At 40.5% G+C, this 24,993-nt stretch overlaps 1 protein-coding gene across 7 annotated transcripts in view; it reads left to right on the top strand.

Moving 5' to 3' along the window:
* The first annotated feature begins 22,716 nt into the window (after positions 1 to 22,716).
* TLE4 (TLE family member 4, transcriptional corepressor) overlaps positions 22,717 to 24,993 on the top strand; it is a 121,059-nt gene continuing 118,782 nt past the window's right edge. For 5 of the 7 annotated variants that reach the window (XM_073345090.2, XM_073345088.2, XM_073345087.2 and 2 more), the window contains exons 1-2: positions 22,720 to 23,773; positions 24,629 to 24,726. In XM_073345090.2, coding sequence (XP_073201191.1) covers positions 23,729 to 23,773; positions 24,629 to 24,726 — 143 coding nt within the window. In that variant the 5' untranslated portion in view covers positions 22,720 to 23,728. Of the gene's footprint in view, positions 23,774 to 24,628; positions 24,727 to 24,993 lie in introns of all 7 variants that reach the window. The other 2 variants (XM_073345091.2, XM_073345089.2) reach the window with 2 other exon arrangements.

The raw sequence follows: 24,993 nt of genomic DNA, 5'->3' as shown, positions 1-24,993 counted from the left end.
CACCGCACACCATAAAACTGGGCAGCCCCCAGACAAGAGGGTGTTGTCCGGCCACAGACTACCTGCTTCAATGAGTGCTTGGAGTTTAGAGTTTTGTAACTTGACAGGTGGACTGTATCTAGCGAATCAAGCAAAAGAAAGGAAACATCCTTAAAGATAGGGTGATATAACATTCACACAGTGACAACCAGATTATCTGAGGACCTTCAACAAATCAACAATGCACATAAAACTGCCATGATCAATGATGAACTGAAACAACTCAGTGTGGATATTGCATCCCTCCAAGAAACAAGGCTATCATCAAGAAGATCTTTCAGGGAAAAAGATTACACATTTTTCTGGCAAGAGTAAAGCACTGAAGAAATGCCAAAGCATAGGGATTTGCCATTAAGAACTCACTTCTGGGGATGATTGAGCCACCTACAGAGAGAATTTTGGCACTATGCTTGCTCACAACTGAGGGCCCAGGCAAACTTGTGAGTGTATATGCCCCAACACTCTCCTCGTCTTCTGACAGCAAGGACCAATTCTACAACCAGTTGAACACCACCATCAGTAGGATTCCGAAGCATGACTGTTTTCTGGATAGGGGACTTCAACGCAAGGATGGGAACTATTCATGAAGCATGGACCATCTTTCTTGGTCAACACTGAACTGGTAAGATGAATGGATATGGTCAGAGACTAGTAAAATTTTGTTCCTACTATGACCTCTGTGTAACAAATTAATCTTCCAGACAAAGCCACAACACAGTGTCTTGGAAACATCCCAGATCTGGCCACTGGCACCAACTGAGTCTTATCATCACAAGGCGTACCAACCTTAATAGCCTCCTCATTACCCACAGTTATCAAAGTGCTGATTGAGACACAGACCACTCTCTGTTATGCAGCAAGGTTAGATTTAAACCACAGAAAATACACAGATCTGAAGCAAAAGGACATCCTCGTATTAACATCAGTACCATAGCAGACCAAGAAAAGTCACAGCAGTATAAGAACATACTACAGCAAGCCCTCGACTCCAGTGATTGTGCACAAGTGCCCAGCTGAAGAGCAACTGAAGAACACAATCTATGACACAGCTCTGTCAGTCTTTGGGAAGAAGGAAAACAAAGACTAACGACTGGTTTGAAGCATATTCCAGTGAGATGATACCAGTCATAGAGGCCAAACTCACAGCCCAAAACAACTACAAGAGGGACCCAAATGAAAAAACCTTACAAGTATTGAAAGCAGCAAGAACCAAAGTACAACAAACTGCTCGATATTGTGCCAGTGACTATGGGCTGTACTTATGTGAAAGCATCCAAGTAGCAGCCAAAACAGGCAACATCAGAAACATGTATGACAGGATCAAGAAAGCCTTGGGTCCAACTTCAAAGACAGCTCCATTGAAGCCAACAACAGGGGAAACAATCAACGAGCACACCAAGCATATGGATCGCTGGGTAGAACGCTACTCTGAGCTTTACTCTAGTGAAAATATTGTTACAGACACAGCCATCAAGCCCATCAAAAGACTGCCTGTTATGAACCAACTCTCGAATGAATCTCTTCAGCCACTGCCATTGCTGCCATAAAACCAACTGAGTAAATTATTTACCTCTCAGGTAAATTCTTTACCTCACATACCCATGGTCTTTCAAGACTGGAGAATGCCTACTACTATTTATAGAACACTGACCAAAACATGTAAAGGAACAAATCCAAGTATTTTAAGAAAAACAGTTTCAGATTCTGAAGTCATTTTACATATCAAACTGTCTCTTACTTCAGTGAGAATTCTATGTGCAGAAAGACTAAAGGAAAATGTGGAATAAAACTTTAAAGTTTAGGGTCTGATCCCACAAATGCTAACACATGTCCTTAACTTTAATATTAAGAGTAGTCCCACTGAATGCAAGTGGACTACTCACAGAAGTAAAGGTAAGGATGGGCTTACGTGTTTGCTGGGTTTGGGCTTTACTTTGTTTTTTGTTCACACACAACTAGTATTAAAAATACACTCAAACGATATATCTCAAGACTCTGGCGACACATACACATTACTTGAGCTTCATTTTCATAGATACTAAGGTCAGAAGGGACCATTATGATCATCTAGTCTGACCTCCTGCACAACGCAGGCCACAGAATCTCACCCACCAACTCCTGCAAAAAACCTCACCTATGTCTGAGCTATTGAAGTCCTCAAATTGTGGTTTTAAAGACTTCAAAGAGCAGAGAATCCTCCAGCAAGTGACCCGTGCCCCATGCTACAGAGGAAGGTGAAAAACCTCCAGGGCCTCTTCCAATCTGCCCTGGAGGAAAATTCCTTCCCAACCCCAAATATGGCAATCAGCTAAACCCTGAGCATATGGGCAAGATTCACCAGCCAGATACTACAGAAAATTCTTTCCTGGGTAACTCAGATCCCACCCCATCTAATATCCCATCGCAGGCCATTAGGCCTATTTACCATGAATATTTAAAGATCAATTAATTACCAAAATCATGTTATCCCATCATACCATCTCCTCCATAAATTTATCGAGTTTAATCTTAAAGCCAGATAGATCTTTTGCCCCCACTGCTTCACTTGGAAGGCTATTCCAAAACTTCACTCCTCTGATGGTTAGAAACCTTCATCTAATTTCAATTCTAAACTTCCTGGTGGCCAGGTTATATCCATTTGTTCTTGTGTCCACATTGGTACTGAGCTTAAATAATTCCTCTCCCTCTCCGGTATTTATCCCTCTGATATATTTATAGAGAGCAATCATATCTCCCCTCAACCTTCTTTTAGTTAGGCTAAACAAGCCAAGCTCCTTGAGTCTCCTTTCATAAGACAAGTTTTCCATTCCTCGTGTCATCCTAGTAGCTCTTCTCTGTACCTGTTCCCGTTTGAATTCATCCTTCTTGAACATGGGAGACCAGAAATGCACACAGTATTCCAGGTGAGGTCTCACCAGTGCCTTGTATAATGGTACTAACATCTCCTTATCCCTACTGGAAATACCTCTCCTGATGCATCCCAAGACCGCATTAGCTTTTTTCACAGCCATATCACGTTGGCGGCTCATACTCATCCTATGATCAACCAGTACTCCAAGGTCCTTCTCCTCCTCCGTTACTTCTAATTGATGCGTCCCCAGCTTACAACTAAAATTCTTGTTATTAATCCCTAAATGCATAACCTTACACTTCTCACTATTAAATTTCATCCTATTACTATTACTCCAGTTTACAAGGTCATCCAGATCCTCCTGTATGATATCCTGGTCCTTCTCTAAATTGGCAACACCTCCCAGCTTTGTATCATCCGCAAACTTTATTAGCACACTCCCACTTTTTGTGCCGAGGTCAGTAATAAAAAGATTAAATCAGATTGGTCCCAAAACTGATCCTTGAGGAACTCCACTGGTAACCTCCCTCCAGCCTGACAGTTCACCTTTCAGTAGGACCTGTTGTAGTCTCCCCTTTAACCAATTCCTTATCCACCTTTCAATATTCATATTGATCCCCATCTTTTCCAATTTAACTAATAATTCCCCATGTGGCACGGTATCAAACGCCTTACTGAAATCTAGGTGAATTAGATCCACTGCGTTTCCTTTGTCTAAAAAATCTGTTACTTTCTCAAAGAAGGAGATCAGGTTGGTTTGGCACAATCTACCTTTTGTAAAACCATGTTGTATTTTGTCCCATTTACCATTGACTTCAATGTCCTTAACTACTTTCATGGTTTATATTTGTTGTCAGAATATCTCAATAGAAGTATAGCCATATGTTACACGTTAGTATCTTATTTTTTCTTTGCCTATAGGCAGACAGACTAGAGATTTAGTTAGATAATTTAGACACACAGAGAGAAGAATTATTGTCATTTTACAGACTAACACTAAGGTGGGGCTTAGATGTCTCCAGTTTTTGTGAGAACTAGATATATTTTATAGATGTGGAAATATAATTTCTTTCTTTCACACATGGATGGGTAACTTAATTAACACATGGGGTTTCATTCAATACATATTAATTGTTTTCTCCAAAAACAACGTTCTAGAAAACTCAGGGGAAAATGTTCAAAAATAGCTGCAGAATGTACACCCTCATATGTGTATATGGAGAGTGCATACAGGTAATGCAAAATGCACATTTACTCTTTGTGCGTGTGTGCGTCTGGTTTGCAGGTATAATTTCAGCACCTAATTTTTAAAAACTGGCGGATATAATCTCTTTCTTATACCAATCATTTGTTTCTCAACTGCAAGCTTCAACTCTTATGTTTTGGGGTTCCAAAAATGCTACATTAGTTTAATTTCAGAATAAACTAATCAAAGGTCTGGAAGTCATAATAGCAGTGATTAAGTAGTTTTATTTTAAGTATGGAGAAAATAAGACAGACTGCTGTAAAATTGTAAAGTACAAATGTTCGTACAAGGACAATCCTGCTCTTATTGAAATCAATGACAAAATTTTAAATGACTTCAGGGCAGGATCAGCCCCACAGGATGAGGTCCGATCCCGTACAAAGTGCAGAGTCCCTTCATTATCCATTCAGGCATTGAGGGCACCCTCAAGTGCCATTGATTGCCCATTAATGATGCATAGCTGGCAGAATCATGCCCTTGTTTCCTTAGGAAGGTGGGGCTTGATCCTGAAAGGTACCAAACATAAGAGCCTCATGCCTGTTCTGACCCCTTTACGCCACATACAAGGGTCCTACAAGCCATGGTTGCAGTAAGGGAGAATTCCCCCAGTTCTGGGAGTCTGAGAGACAGCACTTAGACTGCCTCCCCAGCACCCCCTTGCAAACTCCAGCATAGAGGCTGTGCTGAGGGTGGGGCTCAGCATGCAGCATTGTAATGATTCCAGGCAGCACTGCAGCCAATGTGGCATTCTGGGGAGGACTCTAGGCTTGTCTACACTACATCAGGAGCCCCAGGATAGCTCAGGATTGGGAGGGCACAAAGGTGGTTCAAAGTCTGCCTATGCTACACCAGAGGCCCCACAGCAGCTCAGGATTAGGAATGTGTAAAGGGGGGCTAAAACCACCTTAGCCCTCTTGCCAGGGCTGCACATTCTGCGCTGCACCACTTAGAGTATGTCCACGCTTAGAGCTGGAGGTGTAATTTCCAGCTCCAGTAGATGTACACGTGCTAGCTTTGACGGAGCGGACAGTGTAACCCCTGCTGTGCAGGTGGTGTGACAGACTAGCAACCCAGAATACAATCCCACATAGGACCCATTGTACTTTTATTTATTTACGGCTAGCCCATCTCGCCACTTGCACCACCATAACTACATTTCTGTTTAAGCACCCTGGCTCAGTCAGAGCTAGTGCACGTATGTCTGCCAGAACTGGAAATTATATCTCCAGCTCCAAATGTAGACATACAATCAGGGGAGCAGTTTAGAATCTGAGTGCTTCCATCAAACTGCTGAGCACTCTCAGCTCCCATTGACTTCCCTGGGAACCTTGTGAGAATGGGCCCATTGACTTCAGTGAGAAGCTCAACTCACATAATCAGGTTCTTATTCAGTGTCTCAGAAATACTTTATTCCATATAGTTACTTGGTGTCCATTTATTTGTTGAGTAGACAAAAGAAGAACATCACCATGTCTAAATTGCTGTGGTGATGCAGTAATTTATCCACTCTGTTTAAAAATGCTTTTGGTGTAGATTTATTCAATGTGTTATCTAATTTTAAAAAATCTACTCTACATATTTGTGCATATAATTTTGGAATTAATGCAAAAAAGCAAAAATGCAGAAAGTAGTTCACAGTCAGAAATGAAAATCAAGTACTGTAGTAACACAATGATATTTTTAATTATACAAATTTGTTCTTTCTCATGTTGGCATAATGGCAGTTGATTGATAAAATGGACAACCAGCATGTGTGATTTAAAAAGAGTCAGTGCCAAAATCTATTTTGTAAAATATTAACACATTGTTTTCAGGAAAATTCAGTGCAAATTGGTATAAAAACATAAACTACCATGAAGATATGCTTTCAGCCATATGTTGTTTTTTATATTTCAGCAAATGTGGTCAACAGTTTTCTTTTGAGATGATCAAACAGACAAACATATTCACTCAAATAAGGTATAAAAGAAATCTGTGCTTATATTTTTCTTTAGACTTCAGTCTTACTTGGTCTAGTCGCTAAACAAAAATAACTGAATGTTTGTGATTAAAATTGCTATCATTTAAAAATGAGCCATCTACTGTAGGAAAGCCAAAAAACTTTATAACCTTTAGTATATGCACATCAATGGTAGAAGTCTGATTGCACTCCATAGAGGTGCATGTAGATATCACAGAGGCACTCAGATTCTGTATTACATTGATAAATGCAGGACAAATTCCTGGACAAGAATCTGGATTAGATTGAGGAAACTGCTTTTGGCTTGGTGAACTGAGCAAGGGACAGCCATTAAATAATTTCTGTATTCTAGTCCATAGAATGGAAAGCTGTACTCAAGTCAATGGCAGATATATGGTATGGCTTTCTAATTCCACAGAAGTTTGGCAATGCTTTATTCTGTCACCTTCCTTGTTCTATATCAGCATTGATTTTGTGACGAGTAAGTCTGAAGAAGCGGTTGTCAGTGGAGTTTAACTGAACACCATTGTGAGCTAGATTCAGTTCTGTTGGTGTATGTAGGTGTTATTGGAATATCGCTGCATCCAAGATGGTGGATTTTTTAAATTTTTTCATATGAACCCCAATAGGAGAAGCTGCCCTGAGAATGTGCATTTTCTGGCCATGCCCCTATTCTGTTCAGCACCGTCCACATGTTGGGCTGCGCTGCCTGCCTACAAGTCCCTCAAAGAGAAAATGGTTGCAATGGGCCACCTTTCCCATTGCAGCCTCCCACATGGAGGACTTTACACTGGGAGGAGTTCAACTGGCTTGATCAATGTTTGGTGCAGTAAAGATATCTTCCATGGTGTGTATAGCCCATCCACCTTCAGAAGGAAGACAAAACTGCAGTCCTGACCATGTGTCTTCCTTTAAGCCTGTCTACAGTGGCACTGAAAATCTTTCAGTGGAGCTGTGTTTAAACGAGTATCCCAGTTTAAATACAAGATGAAAGACCACTGCAGACTAGGCATGCCTGTTTTTAAAACATTTATGTTTGGCCCACACTAGCAGGCAGCCTGTTTAATCTGAGAGCGAAAGCTATCTTTAAAGCATTCTAAAACAATAGTACTGCCTATGTAGACAAGGAATAAAATCCATCAGACATTTTTAATAAGAGGAGGCCAGTTTCCTGGCCATATTTCAGTAATAATAATTGCATTGTGCCTCTCTAAATTCCCTGTACAATTTCAATTATTCTTCACTTCCTGCCCAAATCTGTTTGGGTGGATTTACTGTGCATTAGTAAACAACTGCTTCCCCAGTGATGGGTTAAGTCATTCATATGTGTGTCAGAGACTGGGATGCAGGCAGTCAGGCCTAGTGGTTGAAGCCAGAGTCAGTCAGCCAGGAATCGGAGCCAAGAGTCAGAGCTGGGATTACTTGACGTGAGGCGAGGCAGGGACAAAGCTGAGAACCAGCAGGAGCTATCACAACCATGGGCAAATGCTTTAACCAGCCACCAAACTTCTGCTTCTGGTGGACTTGAGAGCTGGCCTGCGATTCTTCCCACCAATTAGGCAGTGTAGCAAGTCAGGCAGTCTGCTACAGGTCAGCTGAACTCGTTAGGTTTCCCAGAGACTGCCTCTGACTCAGGCCCTGATTCCTGACTCAGAGTGTCTGTGTGTATGAGATACAAGGTGGGTGATGTATCGTTTATTGGACTAACTTCTGTTAGTTAGAGACACAAGCTTTCAAGCTTAACAGAGCTCCTCTTCCGGTCTGGGAAACATAATCAGAGTGTCACAGCTAAGTACAAGGTGGAACAGATTATTTAGCAGACCTAACTTATTAGGGTATTATGAGAATAAATAATTAAAAGACAGATTGTGACACCTTTGTTCAAGTTTAGTAGTTCGTTACTCCTCAGAGAGTTTCATTGAAATCAGTTGATCTGATCAAGGAGTCAGTTATTCAGTGTGATCTTTAATTTAAGATCTCTAAGATATTACTATTTTAAGATAAGACTTTGATCTTTGCATGAAAGATTCTATATATGTGAATTATTGTATATCCTATTCAGATCCCCTCTTATAACATACATGTATAGATACATACACTCGCTAAAGTTCAGCAACATGCATCTCTTCAAAAGGAAAGCTTGAGCAGTTTCTTCTGAATTTTACTCTGTCATTTGACTACACTTTTTTTCTGATGCTCAATTTTCACAGAGCACATTATGGACTTCTCCAGGGAGCAGAAAATGTGTTTTTTAAGTAAACATAAAATGTTTTGATAAATCAAAACATTCAAATGAACTTGCTATTGGAAAAAAAAATTATTCTGTTTTTAAGTGAAGTTCTGTGTTTAAGGATAATAGTAATAAAAACTAGTTTCCCAAAAGGCTAAAACAAATTCTTATTCCTTGCTGCCATAGTGAACATATTTTCTAACAAACTAAATTGTCATGTAAAGTGTAAATACAACATTCCTCAGAGCTAATCCAAAAGATGTAAAAATTGCCTACAGCAAACTGAGCTATCAATATTTTAATGTGGTTATTTAAAGGTGTGGCATCTTTCAGATACATATACTTCTGTATAACAGATGTTCATTGCTCTGCCTTTCTTTTCCCATTCCACAAGACACAAGTAAAGCCAACCATATCAAAAATATATCACATTATTTAGAATGTCAAACTTTCATAGTCAATTTCAGACCACTATCTGTGTACTCTGTGTGGAATGGTGCAGGATAAAACATTAGATGAGTGTATATCACATAATTTTAGGTATTTAAAATACGGCGTCATTGCTACACATTATCCTAACCTGTTCTTAACTATACCTTAGGAATTTTATGAGTGTTCAAAGATTTTTTGATTACCTGTATGGAAATCCTGTTTTAATAACATAGCCCTTTTTTCAATCCTAAAGTACAGATTGAGCCTGACACTGCAAGATAATAGTGCCTTTTACCTAAAGTAGTAGTCTTGCAATTCATTTGACGTGGTTAATCTGAATCCTGTCTGCAACTGGGAGATGTGGTGATCTTGTATATTTCTGTGTACACTTCTTATATAATATGTATGAACTAGGGCTGTTGATTAATTGCAGTTAACTCACATGATTAACTCAAAAAATTTAATCGCTATTACAAGAATTAATCGCTATTAATTGCAGTCTTAAACACACTGCTAAACAATAGAATACCAATTGAAATTTATAAAATATTTTGGATGTTTTTCTACATTTTCATACATATTGTATTATGTGTTGTAATTGAAATCAAAGTGTATATTTTTGATTATAAATATTTGCACTGTAAAAATGATAAACAAATGCAACTTACAAATGCAGATAGTTTTTGTTACATAACTGAACTCAAAAACAAAATAATGTAAAACTTCAGACCCTACCAGTCCACTCAGTCCTACTTCTTTTTCAGCCAATCACTAAGAGAGTAACAAGTTTCTTTACATTTACAGGAGATAATGCTGCCCTCTTTTTATTTATAATGTCACTAGTAAGTGAGAACAGGCATTTCCTTGGCTCTTTTGTAGATGGCATTACAAGTTATTTATGTACCAGATATGCTAAACAGAAGTCTTTAAAAAGCAACACTCTGATGCGGAAACTACAGAATCCAAACCACCATCTGACTCAGATAATGAAAATGAACATGCATGGGTCCGTACTTCTTTGGATTGTTATCGAGCAGAAGCCATCATCAGCATGGACCCATGTCCCCTGGAATGGTGTTTGAAGCATGAAGGAACATATGAATCTTTAGTGCATCTGGAACATAAATATCTTGTAATGCCGGCTAAAACAGTGCCATGTGAATGCGTGTTCTCACTTTCAGGTGACATTGTAAACAAAAAGCAGGCAGCATTATCTCCCTGCAAATGTAAACAAACTTGTTCATCTGAGTGATTGGCTGAACAAGAAGTAGGACTGAGAGGATTTGCAGCCTCTAAAATTTTACATTGTTTTATTTTTGAATGCAGTTTTTTGTACATAATTCTACATTTGTAAGTTCAACTTTCATGAAAAAGTGATTGCACTACAGTACTTGTATTAGGTGAATTGAAAAATACTATTTCTTTTGTTTTTTTACAGTGTAAATACTTGTAATTAAAAATAAATATAAAGTGAGCACTGTGCACTTTGTATTCTGTGTTTTAATTGAAATCAATATATTTGAAAATGTAGAAAACATCCAAAAATATTTAAAACTCTGTATTCTATTAATTTTTAACAGTGCGATTAATCGTGATTAATTTTTTTAGTCACTTGACAGCCCTAATATGAACATTACAATTGCTGACTATTACATTAAAAGTGATTATAGATTATGGACCAGATGGTGTAAATCAGCATTGCTGCACTGAAGTCAATTGAACCATGACAATTTACACCAATTTAGGATTTGGCCCTCTATCTTTGGAAAAGTCAAATGTTAAATATGATCTCTAATAATCTGTATGGTACATGTAAGTATTTGGAATGTTTAGATAACAAAATAAAATAATATGTAAATATTCAGATATGTAATAGTCCAAATCCCACTTCCATTGAAATCTGTGAAATTAATGTCAATGACTTCAGTGGGAGCAAAAATTCCTAAATCAGCTGATGATGTAAACGGGATTAAGACATAAATACCAAAATCAAGGTTTTAAAAGACAGGCTTTGCAGGCCAGTAAAGCATTTAAACACAGATTTGTGAGCAGGTCTGTTGAAGTCAATGGGACTACGCATGAGTAATTACTTTGCTGAATCAAGGCCTACTTTTTACAATTATTATACAATTCTTAGGTTGGGACCTTCTAGCTTCACAGAGACTGCCAAACCTGGTCTTAGAGTGGTAGCTGTATGAGGATTTCAGCTTAAGGGGAATCTCAAGCAATTTTGTAAAAGCTATCAGGCTGACTAATCTAAGTTATTTGCAGCAATTTCTGGATTTTTATGTGCTAATCTCCTTTATAAGATGTAATAAATAATTATTAAATAATTATGATTAATAGTTTCAAATATTAATTCACAAAGTTAGGGGAGGTTTCAGAGTAACAGCCGCATTAGTCTGTATTTGCAAAAAGAAAAAGAGTACTTTTGGCACCTTAGAGACTAACCAATTTATTTGAGCATAAACGTTTGTGAGCTACAGCTCACTTCATCGGATGCATACTGCGGAAAGTACAGAAGATCTTTTTATACACACAAAGCATGAAAAAATGGGTATTTACCACTACAAAAGGTTTTCTCTCCCCCCACCCCACTCTCCTGCTGGTAATAGCTTATCTAAAGTGATCAATCTCCTTACAATGCATATGATAATCAAATTGGGCCATTTCCAGCACAAATCCAGGTTTTCTCCCCACTCCACCCCCAACACACACACCAACCCACTCTCCTGTTGGTAATAGCTTACCAATAGTTAGGGGAGTCTTCTTACACTTACCTATGGGGAAATTGAATAATATTAAGTGAATTGCCCAAGGTCAGACAGTGAGTCAGTAGCAGAGTTGTCAATATAGTTTGAATTTCCATTATCTACCTGCTTTAAATCTTAAACAACACTCAGTTTCTGATTAAATGTTTACACCAAATGCTTACATGGATCAATCCTATGGTTACCTGAGGCTGCAAGTTTAACATCTTCTCTGAAGCAGTCCTAGAGTGGTTTCAGAGTAGCAGCCATGTTAGTCTGTATTCGCAAAAAGAAAAGAAGGACTTGTGGCACCTTAGAGACTAACCAATTTATATGAGCATAAGCTTTCGTGAGCTACAGCTCACTTCATCGGATGCATTTAGCGGAGGATTTTAAAAGGCTAAGAATCTTTCTTGGAGAGGGGCTGGGGCTGTTACTGTAATTTTCACCTGATTAACTAACTAAATTTGAAAAGAAGTACCTGTGGCTCCTTAGAGACTAACCAATTTATTTGAGCATAAGCTTTTGTGAGCTACAGCTCACTTCATCGGATGAAGTGCATCGGATGAAGTCGCTAAGGTGCCACAAGTACTCCTTTTCTTTTTGCGAATACAGGCTAACACGGCTGCTACTCTGAAAACTAACTAAATTTGAATGAAACCTATCAAATTAAATAAGTATAACTACAGAATCACCACACATGTAAAACAATGGGTTAGAATACCACACACACAGCCTTACTCTTTCCAGTTCTTGAATTAGTGAGTGGTGAAACACCACATGCAGCGGGACCCTGGATGTCTCTAGGCCACACAGAAGCCCCATAGCTCTCCCAGAACCCTCCCATTGCAAGAGCAGCATTTGTGCACCCACATTACTTTCAGTTCAGGATGTAGTGTTCATTCTGGGTCACTAGTGGTATGTAGGATTTTCTCTGCACACAGTAGTAAGACCTAATATTTAATACTATAAAATACAGTATAAAGATATTAAAGTCCCAACCACTTCTTTGTGGATTAATTAGCTGCACAGAATTTGCTTTCCTAACAAGAGTAGTCTGTAATTTGAGGGTTATCATTAGCAGCCCCTGTAAAATTGGTCAAAAAATTGTGAACAAGGTCCTCTAATTCAGATTAATATAGATCTCGCTTTGCTTTTTTAAAAAATCTAATTGAGCAAAGGAAAAGTATCACAAATTAAATAACAATCTTATAACTTGACAGGTTTATTGAATGGTTTTCTGTATGTTAGCTTCCACTTTGCTATTTGGTATCAAGGAAATATAGAATATTCCTCAAATCTTTAGTCAGTAAAGACATAAATGTAAGGCTGATGTCAAAGATCAGTATGATGAACTTTAACAAAATGCCATCTGAAATGTAGATGTCTTGGTAGGTAAAGAGCTTTTTAGAAACTGCTTTCTCAACTGGTTTACTGTATTAGGAGTCTTAAAGCTTTCTCTAGTTAAGGTTAATTTATTGTTTGTAATAGCTCATATGCCTTACCAACCTAAAGAGCTTTTCCCACAGATCAGTTAATAAGATGCAGAATAGAGAAAGGGCCAATGAATCTGTTTGTTACAGTCTACTTAGTGAAGCTATGGCTACAATACTCCAGTGCTGAAGTCAGTGAAAAGACACCAGCACAACACAATCCAAGGAAAATGCAAGCTGATACAGCACAAAGATTCTTTGTTTAAGAACAGCAGAAATTTCCAGCATCTATCTGGACAAAAATGCAAGATAGAAGGGAATGTAATTAAATAACAAAACAAACCCAAACTAAAAGAGAATCATTATAAACCAGCACAAGGACACTTTGTTTTTAAGTGCACACAATGAATATTAAAGATCTTTGTTCAAAAGGGAAATAAAGTATTATGGAGGAGTGACACATTTGATGGATGGGTGGGTCCTGAAAAACTAGATTATCAATTACTTTTTCCTTGTTTGGCTCCAGACCAGTAATTTTCAGTGGAAGAAGCCAAATGCTAGCCTGGTTTTGACTGCAGGAAGTGACTGTTGTTAAAGGATTCTATTTCATTGATGATCTTATGTTTTCCTCTAGCACTCCCCTTCCTGATAGGGACTCTGATAGGGCAGGCACTCTTTCAGTTGTTACCAGCAGAAGGAAGGTTTGTTTAGTAAACTACTCCTTGTTTTGTTTTCAGCCCTCTCACATCCAATCCAATCCCTTTGACAAGGGTTTTGAAAACAAACACTTAGATTTTCTCAGGTTTATTTCCCAACTACCCAGACAGTTTGGGCCACATTCTGCTCTTTATTTACACTAGTATAATTCCAAAGTAACACTACTAAAGTCAGTGGAGTTACTTCAGATTTACATTGGGAGTAAATTGAGAGCAAAATCATCTTGGCTTCATGTAAACTTTGATTTCTTTTTTCTTAAATAAACCTTTCAGATACTTATGCAGTTATGTCACCAAAAGGATTAGTTATCAGTAGCAACACTACATTATTTACCTTGGAGAAGGGTGTGTGTCAGAGAGAGCTGTTGATAAAAGTATGTAGACTAGGGATCATTGCACACTATGCAACCTAAGTGTCAAGGATCTTTTCAGATAACAATGTATTCCTCTTCTTCCCTCTCTTTAAATTTAGTTGTTTGTAAATTTCCATACTCCAACCCCACAGAAGTCAATAGTACAGCTTACCATTGATTTCTGTGGGATCAGGATTTATCCCTCTCTGTAAATCATATCTAGAATTTGGGCCCAATCCTCAGCCTTTCATGAGTCCCCTTTGCTCAGCTCTGGTGCAAAGGGAACTAAAAATGTCCTTTAGGCAGTACCTGAGAATTCACAGAATCTACAGATAGCATACTGCTGGCATAGTCTAAGGGCTTGGCTACACTTACATTTTATAGCGCTCTAACTTCTGGCCCCCTCTTTTGCACAAGGGCTATTCTGGAGTGAGAGTAAGAGAATGTGTCAGAAAAAGAAAGGGCAGTTTTGGAGCACAACATTCTAACTTGTGCCAAGGACTGGTTCAATCTTCATCAGCCTCCAGAATCATGGGAACAGGGAGGACAGAAAGGGGCATAAAGCCACCAGTGCCCCCACAATCTCCCCACATATGCCAGGCACTGCTTTGGCATAGCTGGGGATCTAGCACTATTTGTTACACCTCAGTGGAATATGTGTATACAACTGCTTCAAGTTTAACATTTTCTGAAGGTCTGATTGTCACCTACCACAGATATTTCTATGTAGGCAGAGTCACTAACTGCTGTACGTGGACCTATTTTACCACCTTCAGATGTACAGCAAGCTGTAGCGTAAGACATATTTTAATGAAATTTGGTAGTCCCCAAATAATGGTTACTGTTCTAAGACTTCGGGGGGCTATTTAGTGTTAAAATATACTAATAACTAAAATCTGTCCGGAAGCTATAAAGACAGCAGAAAGTTAATAAGATAGCTGAGATATTTATCTAGAAAGCTTTCCTCCTGTTTTAATGTATTGATAAATAATAACTAGATAGTGATTATTCTTCCTATTGTTGGGGAATTAAAAGTGTGTTTACAGAATAAGATGTTTGGTTGTTCATCAGACAAAAACAACGTCAAAGAATTAGAATCCCCCCCTGCTTACTAGAGTAAATATGTATTCAACAATGAGTCTCTGCTTTGTATATAAACTCTTTTAAAGAATATATTTCTCTCCATAAAAAAGAGGCATGTATATTTTCTTGTTCATGATTCTCATTCGTAAAGCAAGAATAAGTAAAATAAAACTATTCCACATTGCAACTATATACAGTATCTGAACTTCTTATTCCTCTAACTACTAGATTTGCTGACTCTGCAGTACAATTATAGCATGCAGGTCAACTTTAATATGTAATTGAAGATTAAAGAAAATAGATGCCTTTACCTTTTAAGAGAAACCAGGACATTTTCAGCATGCACCGTGTGAAAGAGAAGTTCAAACTTTTATTCATGCTCCCAAAACGATTTCCATGTTTTTTAATTTGTTGTCCTAGATAATACTTGTTGTTTTTCCTCATTTTATCCACTGGTGCCAATGTAAAGAGCCAATATTAAACTGAGGAAGTATTATATTTATATATATTTTTTTAATTTACACCTCTTACCTTTGGTGTAGCTTTCCTTCTGCACACTTAAAGTATCTTGAATTTATAAACTTCAGTGACCTCTCATATGACAACAGAAATGGTTTTAATTTAAATAATTTTGATGGTATGAATTATCTAAATCATATTTAACAAAAATCTGTTTAATCAATATTTTCTTTTATCTCAATATGGGTTATGAAATGCTTACAGCCAATCACACCATAGATTATCTGAACCTCTCCTTCACTGACTTTTTTTTTTTTTTATGTCCCCAAAACATTTAGGAAAATGGTGGGAACTGTCCACAGAATCTGTGTAAGCATGTGATTAAATCAAAATTTCATTCGCAAAGTATTATATTCCTAGTTACATCTGTTAGGTTGAGACAGTAACTGATCAATATCAAGGGCTAAATAATGATTGTTTTCTTATGGGTGCAGTGGGGCCTGGAAAGGCATTCATTGACTTCAGGGGGAGTTGGATTGGGCCTTATATAGCAAGAGGGCACAGACAGCTCTTTTCCTTTATCCTGTGATGCTACTGCAAGCACTCACTAGCATTGTCAATGTTATTGAACACCTAGAGATTGGGTAAGAAACAAAGCTGTGGCAAGTACCAGGATGCCAGCGCTGGGTAAGAGTCCAAGTTACATATTTTCTACATCATTTCTCTTAGATGCATTGTCCTTCCCCCTCTTACACTCAGGCAGAATTCGTGGGAAGCAGGACCATGTGAATGGGGCATTTATTCCATCTCAGTGTGACTCTGGCTTTCAGAGCCTTAACTATGCCCTAAATCTAGTTCTTGTAAAACAGTCATATTCCTGTGTGATCAGTTTCTTAGACAATGAAAATAAATTTGTCTCCAGCACTTCAACTGAATTGATAGACATAAGCTACTGAGGTTGAATTGTTCCTTAATATGCTTACATCATGGTTGCAATACGTAGTGTAGATTGATCCTAACAATAGTTTAACTAGGCTAAAGCCTTTGGTCATGTCCTGCTTTGCCTGGTCATGTAATGGGGTCAAAGTCCTATTTACACTACAGATTGAAACCATTTTATAACCAAGTCAGCGAGCAACAGCATGATAACTGGGTCCCCAGTACAATTGTAATACTGTAGGTTTCAGAGTAGCAGCTGTGTTAGTCTGTATTAACCAATTTATTTAAGCATAAACTCATTTCATTCATTCACATTCATCCACTGAATGCATCCAATGAAGTGAGCTGTAGCTCACGAAAGCTTATGCTCAAATAAATTGGTTAGCCTCTAAGGTGCCACTAGTACTCCTTTTCTTTTTGTAATACTGTAGGAGCGACCTAACGGTGAGATTCCCCTCTTCATCCCCTGGCCCATGGAAGGCCATGGCAAGGCCTATGCATCTTTCATATCTTAAGCCCTGTTTTGAAGCCTCAAGTGGGATTTAAGTGATGCACAGGCCTTGTGCTTGCCCTCTGCAGAGGAGTAAATTTCATCCTAAGAGAGCTTTGCCCTCCAAAAATATACAGTAGCTGCAGCCTCACTGTAGTGCATACATCTGAAGTAAAGAAGACATCATGTTTGTGGGGAAAAAATCACTTTAATAATTTCAAATATTTGTCAAAGGTATTCAACAAAGTATGTTTTTGCAAAATCTGTCTGGTTATACTAATGCAAAATTGGCCCTATACAGGATTCCCTCTGCGAGCAAAATTCCCAATGACTTCAATGGGAGTTTTCCTACTTAAGTAGGGAAATGTCAAGACCATGCAAGCAAATGACTTGTAGATATACTTTAAATGCAGAAGTGTATTGTTTGCAAAGACTGAAGCTTTACATCATACAGAATGAAGTGTCAGTGCATCTGGAGAATTCAACAGAATAAGACAATTGATCTAAAATGTTTACACATATGGGAGGCTCGAACAAAAATAGGAATGTAGCACGGTTAAAACTAAAGGAGAGTTTGAAAACTTATTTAGAATGAGTTTTATAACATTTAGACTCCCTTGCAAAGATTTGTGTTTTCTGGACTAGTAATCCTATAAATCGTTAACACATGAATCATCACATTATTCACAACAATATCAAGTACTGTAAATTCGTATCTTCACAACCACTGACAATTAATTTCATGCTATAGGCATGAAGCTTTTAAAACCTTGTTGACACAGGGTCATTTCATAGTACCTGTAAAAAAAAACAAGAACTGGGGTGTCATGCTGCTAAATTCTATTAGGAAGAAAACCCCTCACTTACCATAATTTAAAGTTTTTAACACTGTGGACCTGGTGCCAATTCAATTGCAAACCTCATTGAATTTATTTTTTATAACATTGTTACATTGTGTATTTAAATGTGTAGACTAATACAAGATTTACCACAAGGTCTTTGGCACTAATTGATTTATCAAACAATTTAGCAAGTGTGTGTGTGTGTATGTGTGTTTCTGAGCTACATAGCCAAGAAGCCATGTTAATCTGGTAACTTGATCCCAAAATAAATGGTATTAAAGCAGTATGGAACATGATGCCACAAGATCTGAGCTGCAGCCATTACTCACGTGAAGTCCATGGGTTTACTTATAAAATAGCTTCAGGATTGGGCCCATACTTAAGGGTCCTTTGGCACTGATAAACACATATTGTTAAATTTATAACTCAGCTAGAAAAGTTCAACAAAGGCTAAAACTAGGCTACAAAATCCTAGCCTGAAAGTGATTTTTCATTTTAGCTACGATTTAAAAAATATACAAATTGTTTTGTTCATTTTAAAACGTAAGTGTAAATAAAGGTTGACTAGTTCAGAACTCATAGGACTCTCCAGTGACTGAAATCAAACGATCAGTTCATAATATGATCCAACTACTTTTGGAATTTTAAACAAAACAATGCAACAACAAATTATTAAACAAGAAATGCTGATTCATGCATGGCAATTCATAAGGATTTTGCACTGGCAATCAAAACTCCTGGTACATATAAAACTACCTAAATAGTTTTTGCAATCTTTTGAAAAATCTTTCTCTAGCAATATATATAATACATTTAAAAACTACCTTCTCTACTCTCTGGAAAATAATACAAGTTATACCACGTACCATAAAAGATTTTTCATAAAAGAAGAAAAAAACAAGGAATTATAAATTTTAAAAAAATCTATATTTAAAGACCCATCCGGGTTGTCAGAATTGACAAAAGCTGTAAAATCAAAGTGACGCTGCCATTCTGATCATAATTTACATCATTTTAAAATGGCAAGTTATGATGCAGTATCAGCTTCGGGTTTCATAGATTTTTGTCAATGTGTTGAAAAATTAGGCCCTGATCCTGCAAAAACTTATGCACATGCTTTACTTTATACATTGTCAGTGGTCCCATTAAATTAAGCATGCACATGAGCTTTTGTAGAATCAGGGCCTAGTACAATTTAAACACAACAAACTAAATTTCTGCCCTATTTCCATTCATACAACCCCAATGAAAACAAATGGTGAATAGGTTATGTGAGCAGAAGCTGGCCAATCATCATTATCATTTTTGGTGAACGACTATGACAAAAAGATAGAGTGGCCTGTTTCCATCACAGGGACCTGTGCATCTGCCCTTCTAAGGAGTTTAATGTTCCAAATCACAGCACTACACCTGACATCAAACAAAATGGAGGATTTTTTAAAAAACAAAGCAAAACTGGTGTTCTTTTCAGATTTTAATGTCTTCTATTTGGTGTTCACTTTATAACATTTGTCGTAGCCCCTCTCCAGATTTAGTGTCTAATCCTAGAAATTGGAGGATGAGGACACTCATCACCTACCAGGTTCAGAATTTTGCTCAGTCAGGCCCATAAATCTCTCTGTGATTTATCTGTCTTAGCAATAAGACACTTATTAGCAATACTTAGCAATACTTATGTGCATATGTAATGTCTCATGTGATTAAAGGTAAGCACTTGTGTAAGTTTTTGTGGGATTGACATCCATGTATCCTTGTTTTAGAGTATTTGATCCTGCTACATGAGGACTGCCTCCTAATTTAAATGGGAACTGAAGGTGCTGAGCAACTAGCAGGAGGCACTCAGGGCCAGATTTCTGAGGGTATATAGGCACCTATTAGGATTTTTAAAAGCACCTAGGGACCATTAGGTGCTTATCGGCATCTTTGGACACTTAAATACCTTTACAAATCCGGCCTTCAGTAAGTTGTAATCCTGCTCCCATTTGACGACAATGTAAAAATTCCTGACAAATTGTTAATGGGTCCTTAAAGTAGGCAGTTTAACAATCTGAACCTGTACCCCTTACTCATGTGAGTAGCCCAAAATAACTTCCTTTCAATGGAACTATTTTTATGAATAAGGATTACTCACATCAGGAAGTCTTGCAGAAAGAAATCCTTAATAATGTTGCACATATACGAGACTAACATATATGTCTCAGCCTACTAAAGCCCAATTATGGGACACCATATAATTAGGTACAGAAGAAAAGTAAGTGTAGGAAACTTTAAATGATGCAGGATTGCCTTCTTTGACATAAATAAGTTTTATAACCTGTTTCAGTGGCAGAGCATTCCTGATGTAAATAATTTACAGCAATAAAAGTATAGGACAAGAGTGTAAAATGAGGCTTCTCAAAGAGAACTTTGAACAATTGACACATTACTTCAATACTAAAGAAAGAATGAGCTAAACCAACCCATATAAAAATACAAATGTATGCCATTGTTATGGTGCAAAATGCTGTAATAGAACTTTCCTAAGATGTAGTGTTTTGGCTTGTTTCTTTAGAATACTTGTAAAAAAAAAAATCAAACTCAAATGCATACGGTTATGGTTGCTAATGGAAAGAATCAGCTTCCCAGTGGACTCCTGGCACCCTATTATGAACATCTGGAATCTTCCATCATATGTTAGTCGTCTACATCCATGGGTCTCTCTGTATCATCACATCACTCTTCCGGTCAAATGCAACAGGCATTCTACAGTACTGAGCCAGAACAATGTCTGCATCTGTAAAAGCAACACCAAATAAACTTTAATTTTGAAAATAAAACATAGACGCAAATGAGGCCTCATAGAAGTAACACATGGTCAGAACACATGTGTATTTATTTTTCCCAGGATAAAAGATGTTGCAACAGTTTATTTTACAGCTTAGTACATTTTTGGTAGCAAGATCCTTCCAACAGCTGAAGAAAAGTGATTGATTTCCTTGTAATGAGAGCGTAAATCTATAACTATGAAGCTGTGGAGTGTACGACTGATGACGAATAGGGCCCCCCATGAGCTGTACAGTGTGTGTATGGCGAGTACTTATCTAGAGAGACAAGAAGGGTGAGGTAGTATCTTTTATTGGACCAACTTCTGGTGCTGGGAGCTGAAAAAGAGCTCTGTGTAGCTCAAAAGTTCCTCTCTCTTACTAACAGAAGTTGATCCAATAAAAGATATTATGTCACCTACCTGGTCTCTGTAATATCCTGGGACTCACACGGCTAGGAGGACAACACTGCACACATGATGCATCCGATGAAGTGAGCTGTAGCTCACGAAAGCTTATGCTCAAATAAATTTGTTAGTCTCTAAGGTGCCACAAGTCCTCCTTTTCTTTTTGCAAATACAGACTAACACGGCTGCTACTCTGAAACCTGTCACTGCACACATGGTATCTATCTATGCAGTTCCTGCCACCCTCCTATTATCCTCTCTGCTGCAATGTTGTGTTGAGTGAAGCTAGTGCCTACTTCAGTCTCCACCCCCTGGGCTGAACAGTGTTAGGTTCTTGCGCTGGACAGAGGAGCAACAGAGAGGCACAGATGTAACTGGAATCCAGCTGTGAAGTACTGTAGAACTCTGTACAGCCAATGGGAGATGCTTCTTTTTGCACAGGGTGATAGTGGATTTGGAGGCCTATGCCATTTTTTCCACTGGATGAGTAATCACTGCAGGGTCAGTGTCCCTAATAGCGACGTGGACCGTAGCAGCTAAAGCCAAAAAAATCTGCTATCAACTCTCTCCTATTTCCTCTGCACAAAGAAACTTAAGAAAACCCGAATCGTTTTAACATTGCTTCTCTCCGATGGCCGAGGCAGGAAGAAGTCCCCCCTCCACAGTCTATTTGCCAGAGGCATCATTTCAAGCCAGCCTTCACGATGGCGGGGGCTGCCTATTCCAACCATTTAGACGCGAGTCATTCGGGGGAGGGAATCTTGCTCGATCCCTCGGAAGGGGGGATCCCCCCTGGAACCCTGACATTAACAGATCGCCTCGCTGTCCCCGCTCCCCGAGCGCTCGCCTCTCTCGCTCCCAACAGGGCAGCGAGTCAGTCCCGTTCACATGAAAATTACGCCAGCTCCAGTGGCGCGTAAAATTGATGTGAGCTGAAAGAAGTGGGCTCAGCGCGATCCTCCCTCTCTTGTCTCACCAGGGGTCCCTGCACGTTACACAAGGCCGAGCTTGTCTCTTTAAGGAGACACTGGCCCCTAATTAGTCCGCATTCCTCCTGGTGCGAGTGATATAGCAGCAGTGAGTGGCACGGAGGGGGGAGCACAGAGGGCGACCACATCCCTTTCCCCCTCCAAACCTTCTCTCCTGCCACCACCCAGCGCACAAGATACAGCAGCAGCAGCCCCAGCCACCCCACGTTACTTTGATTGACAGCTGAACAAATGTTTCCCCTGTTCGAACGCCGGCGCTATGAAACGTCAGCGATCTCAAAGCTCCACCTCGGGCAGGGAGAAGGAGCGAGGAAATGGAGGTGTGGCCCATCGGATAAAGCAGCATGATTGGCTGTCACGCGGAGAGACGTCTGGTCCCCACGTGGGGACTCGGCCCTGAGCCGCACGCCCTCCTCAGACCCGCTCGCCCATTTGTCAGCCGGGAAATGATGGGCATTAATACAGAACGGCGATTAATGTGTAGCCGCTGCTGATTGGTCGCCGGCGACGCCCTTCATAGGAGGAGCAAGAGGTGGGGGTAGCTCCGGGGAGGGGGCGGGGAAGGAGGGCTCGCTTTGCCTGATGGTCGTTGCAGTCTTTTTGACTGCACTTTGCAAGCTAGGCGGGGGGGGGGAAGCTCCCAGCTGAAACGACAACTCCCAGGATGCCCCGCGGCCCCCTTGTCTTCCGATGGCTGTGAATATGTATCAGAATGTTAATGATTTGCTGCTGCTAAATTTGGTCAAAGAAGTCACCTCGCCAGAGCGCGTTGTGAGAGCTGCTCGGAGCGGCGGTGGCTGCTGGCTTTGGCGATCCTGTTCTGGGGCTGCGACTTGCAGGAGTTTGCGGGGCGAGGAGGGAAACAGCAAAGACCAGCGAAGAAGAGCGCGTTTCTTCCCCCCGGCCGCGCTGGGAAAAGCGGGAGGGAGGGCGGCGAGCTGGTGAACGGGAAAGAGGAGAAACATCACAACAAAAGGTTCCTGCACTTGAACCTTTGAAAAGCAGCGACTCCGTGCAAGGCGCAGAAAAAGCCAGGCGCAAACCCGACAACAGTTTTTTTCCAACCAGGAGTTTTTCTCTTCCGACAAAGGAAAGGAGGGTTTTTTTCCCCCCTTTTTTTTTGGACGGGATAACGATTGAGACCCATAAAAGTTTGCAGCCGGGAGACGCTGCGAGAGGGGTGTTTTGGGGGGCGGAATTCGGAAGCCGGGGCGAGTGGAGTTTGTCTTCTTCCGTTCCTCCCCGTCTAAGGGGGCTGGCTCGGCTCGCGGGGGAGGAGAAACCCCCTTGGAGCGGTGGGGCGCTAGGAGAGGGACCCGCCGAGCGCGGAGACCTTGGGAGAGGGACCTGCCGGACGCTGGGGTAGCGGGTGAGGAAGCTCCAGGACACGGGGCTCTGCCGACCGGACAGGGGCCGCCGGAGCTGCCGTTCCAGCCGCCACCATGCCTGCCCGCGAGTGACAGCCCCTGTGGAATGTGGCAGCGGTCCCCTTCGGCCGGGGACAGAGCCGCCGCCGCCGCCGCCGCGCGTCCCTCCTCTTGGGTGTTCACGCGAGTCCCGCGGGCGGGGGAGTTCGGGGGCAGCCGGAGACGCTCCTCAGAGCGCTAGCGCCGGGCAGCCCTTTCCTCCTCCTCCTCCTTTGCATTGTTGCCATTAAAACCAATGAACCAAGCTGCTCTGGCCAAAAGCACCAACTAAATCGGTTTGGATGATTCGCGATCTGAGCAAGATGTATCCTCAAACCAGACACCCGGTGAGTAGACACGAGGCGGGGGGTGACACTTGTATGTGGCTCCTGGTTTGTTCCCCCCCCCCCTGCCCTGAGCCTTGGTCCCCAAAGGAGAGGGGGGAGGGCTGCAACTGGGAACAATCAGCACAATACACCACGCCAGCCTTTCTCCCGCTGCCCGCTTGCCTCCTGCTTGGAGAAAGCAAACGAAAAAAGGGGGAGAGGGGGGAGAAACAATTGAGTTGTAGCCATTTTCTTATTGTTGTCTTTGGCTTTTCAGGCTCTCCAGTGTAACGATTTTGCCGCTTGTAGTTACGATCACTCCGGTCTTTTACAGAGTCAAAGGCAAACTAAAGCGAGAAGGAGGGACTGAGGGTTCCAGCTCTTAATCTGATTCTTATTATCCCCAAAGTGTATTCCTTCTCCAGCAGCTCCCGCGGAGGGACCTGCGATTTCCTCTCCTCTGCCTCATCTCTTCGCCCTCCCTCCACATTCACCCCAGTTTAGCAGTAGGGTCACAGACCCCCCGCACCCGCTCCGCAAGCCTGACAGTTTGATTACAGGGTTGGTGGGTGGGGATGGGGACAGATGATCCAGACATGACTGCCTCCCTCTATTAGAGGTCCGTATAGGTGCGGGCAAGGCTGGAGCGGGCTTGTGTATGTGCGTAAAGGGCGAGGGACTTTTATGTTTCAAAGAGGAAACACTGGTGTGTGCGTGCGTATGTAAAGTCGGTGAGTTTTAATACCTTTCGTCCTTACTGCTGTGTGAGTGACCCAGCTCCCTTAAACGCACCGGGCTGGGCATGTGTGTGTGCGTCTCTGGGACTGGCTTAGAGGAGGCATAATTAAAACCTTTCATAATGATCATTATTTTTAGGCACCGCACCAGCCTGCTCAACCCTTTAAATTCACAATTTCCGAATCCTGCGATCGGATTAAGGAGGAGTTTCAGTTTTTACAGGCTCAGTACCACAGGTAATGATGTTTACTTTCCCTGATCCTCGTGTTTGCTTAGCTCTTGTCACTTTTTTTTTTGTTTTGTTTGCAAAGGTGTGAACATGTGTGGATTGCTTTTGGTGTCTTGGGGGTTGTTTTTTGTTGTTTTTGTTTTTTTGCCTCCTCCCAAGCGGAAAGACAGGTTCCCAGCCCTGCTAGACCTGTGTCAGGAAGCCAACATTTCCCCCTCTCCAATAGTCTGGAGCTGTGACTGTTTAGATGAGGGGGATTTCAAAATACTGTGAC

The sequence above is a fragment of the Lepidochelys kempii genome, chromosome 5, assembly GCF_965140285.1.
Source record: "Lepidochelys kempii isolate rLepKem1 chromosome 5, rLepKem1.hap1, whole genome shotgun sequence".
NCBI lineage: Eukaryota > Metazoa > Chordata > Testudines > Cheloniidae > Lepidochelys > Lepidochelys kempii.
Note: the sequence above shows the minus strand (reverse complement) of the source record. Positions and strands in the feature narration are given on the sequence as shown.